The 6,000-nt window shown below is 35.9% G+C and overlaps 1 protein-coding gene across 1 annotated transcript in view; it reads left to right on the plus strand.

Moving 5' to 3' along the window:
- LOC115209581 (tetratricopeptide repeat protein 16-like) overlaps positions 1–6,000 on the plus strand; it is a 132,266-nt gene that overhangs the window by 65,418 nt on the left and 60,848 nt on the right. Inside the window, exon 11 of the mRNA XM_029778019.2 lies at positions 214–355. Coding sequence (XP_029633879.2) covers positions 214–355 — 142 coding nt within the window. The remainder of the gene's footprint in view (positions 1–213; positions 356–6,000) is intronic.

The raw sequence follows: 6,000 nt of genomic DNA on the forward strand, positions 1-6,000 counted from the left end.
ATCGTAGACGCGCGCTAATACCCAGAAGGGCTCGATATGAATCACGACTATAAGATACCCGGTTTTGGTTAAACTGCACCGCAAAATGTGGGAGTAGTTAGGAATCTAAATCGAAGGGGACAGACAGCACACAACCTCACTTTTATATATAAAGATTGGCTTAAAAATCATCATTGCAACAAAATGTTTCTTTTTCTCTCGCTTTATTTTCAGAATTTTCAGTTTCAATGCAGGTGAGAGTAATGTACTAACATCCCTGATTAGTGACCCATTAACTGTGATGGGTAATCAACCACCAATATTCCTCCAGCCAAATTTCTGTTCTACTCCTGATTTACTTCAAGAAAAGAAAAGGGTAAGGAATACAAGTTATTATAAACTTTGGTCCTTATTTTTTATCCTAAATGTTTTTGTGGCCCTTGTGGCCAATAAAGAAGAATTATTATTATTATTATTATTATTATTACTATTCTATGTTTGACTTTTGCTTTATATTTGTACAAGTTGGCTCCAAGTCTCACCCTGAGAATTCAAGAGACAACAGGTTGGAAGTTCACATTGTTGTTATGCCTAGTGTGCCATATATTTGGGGTTTTTTTTGGTGTTGTACTAGTGAATGTTTTATTATAATAATATTATTATTATTATTTTATTATTATTATTATTATTATTATTATTATTATTGTTATTGTTATTGTTATTATTATTATTATTATTATTATTATTATTATTATTATTATTATTATTATTATTATTATTGTTATTCAGTAGTCTTATTTTTATTACATGCTTTCACTGCACTACTGAATGCCTTGGGTATGTGCTGTGGTTTGTGGTGATGCTTTTATTTTCACTATTATCATTATTATCATTATTATTATTATGTTTGACATTTGCTTTACATTTGTACAAGTTGGCTCCAAGTCTCACCCAGAGACCTCAAAAGACAACAAGTTGGAAGTTCATGTTGGTGTTATGCCTAGGGTGCCATATATTTGGTTTTGTACACCGTGTTGTTCTAGAGAATATTTAAGAAACCATAAGAAAATTATGTGTTTGTTTTAAAACTTGAGATTACATAGAAAGTATTTTGTGTAGGATATGGGCAGTTCTCATGAGCACTATCTTTTGAATTTCTGCCATTTTGGGGTTTCCTGGTATCTGAGCTAGGTAGCAATCAGCCCCTTTTGCTATCATTTCCAGGGCACCTATGGCAACAGGTATTGTTTTAGTCTTCAGGTTCCACATTTTGCTAATTTCTATTTCAAGATCTTTATATTTGCTCAGATTTTGGTAGGTCTTGACAGATACATTTATATCGATTGGGACAGTCATATCAACGAGGAGGCATGTTTTTTGTCTGAAGTCTTTCAATATGATGTCTGGCCTATTTTATTATTATTATTATTATTATTATTATTATTATTATTATTATTACTATTACCTTTATTATCATTTTTGTTATTATTAAGGTGGAGAGCTGGTAGAATCATTAGCACACTGGGCAAAATGCTAAGTAGTATTTCATCCATCTTTACATTCTGAATTCAAATGCTGCTGTGGTCGACTTTGCATTCATCATTTCAGGGTTGATGAAATAAGTACCAGTTGACCCCTGTGGTCAATGTAATTCTATTGTTTCTTTAAAACAAATTTCATTGGGATTTTTGGACAATTACAGTAACGTTCATGCTCTAATGGAGCAAATTTTCACAATAACAATCTCACTTTTATTTCATCCAACCACAATTTGCAATCTTGCTTAAAAATTTCCTCGTACCTTCTGTAGTACGATGCAAAAGTTATGCTCTCCTCTGGGTTAAAACTGAATTCATTAATCGAGTTTGAAACTCTGTCTGGCAAAAATGAACTTGCCTCATTTTTGGACTTCTTTGAATATAACTCCAATAGATGTTATTGTTGCTGTAATAGTTTCTTCTGCAACTCCTGCTGCTGGTCTTCTTGCTTTTGCAACTGTACTATCGAAGCTAATAGGTTTTTCATTATTTAACAAGTTGTATGACAAACAAATTGTTAAATAACCTACATGAGCTTTGAAACCCTCATCTCTAGATGTTGTAACTTTCTTTGTTATCTATATAAAACAAAGGATTGTGTGTATGTGTGTCTGTGTCTGTGTGTAATGCGTATGCATTTCTACAGGTTTCAACTGATTTTCACCAAACTTTACACACATATATTATTTATGTAGCATGGATGGTCATGCACTATAACATTTTGTGCAGAGACCCCGCATAATGCAAGAAACCAACCATAAAAAAGACCTTTTCGCAAGGGTTTTCTCTAAAAACTGCAGTTTTCAACCGATTCTCTCCCTTCGACTTCTGCAATTTTCAAGTGATTCTCTTCTCTCTCTCTCTCTCTCTTTCTCTCTCTCTCTCTCTTTCTCTCTCTCTCTCTCTCTCTTTCTCTCTCTCTCTCTCTTTCTCTCTCTCTCTTTTTCTCTCTCTCTCTCTCTCTCTGAAAATTTACTTCAGTGTATTTCAGTGTGTAAATACCTTTGTCTTCCCACTATTTGTATGTTCTCCCTACAGCATTACTTTATTTCTTTTAAATTTTTTGCACAACATTTATTTAAATGCTCTGTTTACATTTCTCCCGCTATTGAAAACCTTTGTGTAATATTGTTTCACTTTTATGTGTGTGTTTGCACATTCAATACGTATGGGATAGTAAAGGATGTTTCAAACTATGACAACAATGACATCAGATTATGAGTGTGTATGCGTCTCTGAGTGTATGAGTGTGTATGTGTGTGTGTGTGCATGTGTTTCCACATTAGGAATGTTATCAAACATGCACACACACATCTATACATTCATATACACGTGTGACGACTGACATGTGTGAATGTATGTCTGTATGTGTCTCTTTTACTATATGTATGTGACTTTATGTGAGAGTGTATGTGCGCATATCATCACATTTTGTATATGAATGTGTATGTGTCTGTGAGTATGTGTGTGTTTGCATGCCCATTACGCATGTTATTGAACACACGCATACATCTACACAAACTCTTGACAAAAAGCATTTATGTGGAACGTCCAAGTTATATAAAAATGAACATCTACCATTCAATTAACAGTTCATAATTATCACAGCAGTTGCAAGGTATTTCCAATTTGCTTATATTTGGTTAATTTACACTGCATACAAAAATATAGATACATACAACTGCTTACAAAAATAGAGGTTAATGTATATTTTTTTTTTCCATGTACATAATTTTTTGTTTAAAATATAGAAAAAAAATATGCCACCAAAGGAAAAACATAATCTCTCTGGAAACACCTATAAAACAAGGAGGAGTGCAGAAAACCGAAGGTGAGAGTCTCAAGACATTAGGGACATGAGATTTTCTCAACATCAGCAAAGGTATGCTGCACCTCATCAGATGGATTCTCAATACAGAAGGGACATGACACTTTCCAAAGGTCACCAAACGTATGTTGCAGCACATCAAATACTATCTCAAGAGAGAAGGGAGATGAGACTTTCTCAAGATCAGCAAAGGCTTGTTGCAGCACTTAATGCTGAACCATTAAAATGATGTTTAGCATGCCACATTACACAGAGGTCCAATAGAATAGCTCTCAGAAACAGATCATGTACAAATTCGTTCTTCACAACACCTGGAGCTGCTTTCATATATGATCCATCCCATTCTTATAAAAATGATAATTCTGTCTAAATTCTTGTGTTAAACTCAAATTATCGTTAATGCAAAGCTTTGACATTTATTTCACAAATGTTTTGTCAGCAATGTTGCACTTCTCTGTATCAACTGTTTCAACATGAATGTAATATATATATACAAACTATGCTGTTTTAATTCCGAACAATGCCAGATATCTCAGTTGGTGTACAATAAATAAGATAACCAGACAACAGTAAAAACAATGTAACAAACTAACAAATCTCTTTATGAGCCAACAATCAATATTCCCTGTGAACTAACCAACCAACTTCACTGCGAACTAACACAAAATTCACTCAGCTTTGAACTCTGAACGTTGAACTTACTCGGATCGTTACTATTTATTCTTTACTCAGACCAATCTATCTCTTGCAAGAGGGCATCGTAACTCTCATCATAACAGAGAGGAAGTCAAAAATTATCCGCATTTCCAGCATAACATATCTCTATTGTTGTCACACTGCCTTCTGTGTGCTTATTGTTTCTTTAAAACAAATTTAAAACATGAGGTACTATTGTAGTCAGATGATTGAAGTTTGAGCCTGATCATGCCATATTTCTTTCTGGCTTTACATGGCTCCTCCACTAGCAATGTCTATCAAAGAAGAACAAAGAGCAATGGTCTGATTTCTCTGGTCAGACGGTGTATCAGGTGCTGAAAAATCATCCACAATGAGCTTGGCTTCTATAAAGTCTGTGTAAGATTGGTGCCAAGAGAGCACAAGTGTAAATGCCTTGAGGTCTGCCAACATTTACTCGATCACTACAACAATGAAGACGAGGAATTTTTGAGCAGAACAGTCACAGGAGATGAAATGTTGGTCCCAGTGGTTATGAGGCAGAATCCAAATGACAGAGTATGGAGTGGAAACATCCTGGCTCACCAGCGATTGAAGAAATTCAAGGCTCAGTCTTCCACAGGAAAGGTGATGCTAACCCTTTTTTGGGACTCAAAAGGGCCAATACTGGAACACTGCCTCTGAAAGGGGTGTACGATCAATGGTGCCAGATACAGTGCTTTGCTGGCCAAGAAACTGAAGCCAGCAATTTGCACCAAACACCGAAGCCTATTGTTGAAAAAAGTTTTGTTGTTGCATGACAACACCTGCTCACACACAGCCACCCAGACCATTGAAATCATTAACCAATCATGCTAAAAGTCTCCAATGAACTTCAGCACCTGACACACCTTCTAACAAGAGAAATCGGATCACTTTTCTTTGTTCTTCTTTGGTGCACATTACTAGTGGAGCAGGTTTGCTTACACTGTAAAGCCAGAAAAGAAATGGTGCAATCAGGTTCAAACTTTATAATAATAATAATAATAATAATAATAATTGTGTACAGTGCTCAGGTGCACTACAACTCATCTAAGTGTATATATAATCAGGTGTAGTTTCGGCAGATTTCGGAAAGCATGAGGGCCTTAAAGGATGCAGTGTCATGGCAGTCAACAACTGACGCAGGCAGTTTATTCCATGCTTCCGCAACTCTGAGCGTGAAAAAATGTTTCCGAAAGTCATGGGAGCTGTGTTGTTGTTGGTGAGGTGGTTGATAACTTTGTGGGTGTTTACCAAGTCCGTCGCCAGACGCCAGAGTTTCAGTGAATCCATGCCCAGGGAAACAAGGTGCTCAGAATATGGTAGGTGTCTGATGGAGGGTATGCGTTTGGTTGCACGTCTCTGGACCACAATATTACCAACTATAAACATCCATGTGCAGAAGGCAGTGTGACAATAATAAAGATATGTTATGGCAAAAGTGTGGATAATTTTTGACTTCCCCTTGTACTTGACAACTGGTGTTGGTTTGTTTATGTCCCCATAACTTAGCAGTTTGGCCTAAGAGAACAAAAGACACATCAGACAAAATACTTAGCAGTATTTCTTCCTGCTCTTTACTTTATAAGTTCAGATTCTGTCAAGGTAGACGTTACTTTTCTTCCTTTTGGGGTCGATAAAACAAGTACTCATTGAGCAGTGGGTCAATGTAATCACCTAACCACTTCACCCTAATTTCAAACTTTGTGCCCTTGTTAGAAACAATTGTGTCAAAATTAGAAAAAAATTATCATCACTATCATCACCACCACCACCACCACCACCATCACCAGCTGTTAAGAAATTACATATGCTGATTTAAAATTTAGTCATTACACAGATGTTATATTTTTGGCATTATTGTGTCGGGGACATGTCAGCCTGGCAAAACCAATCCTCTTTTAGAAAGCATGTCTACATATGAGCTTACTCTGCTAGTTACACTCTACCACTGATTCT

The sequence above is a fragment of the Octopus sinensis genome, linkage group LG3 (assembly GCF_006345805.1).
Source record: "Octopus sinensis linkage group LG3, ASM634580v1, whole genome shotgun sequence".
NCBI classification, from domain to species: Eukaryota; Metazoa; Mollusca; class Cephalopoda; order Octopoda; family Octopodidae; genus Octopus; species Octopus sinensis.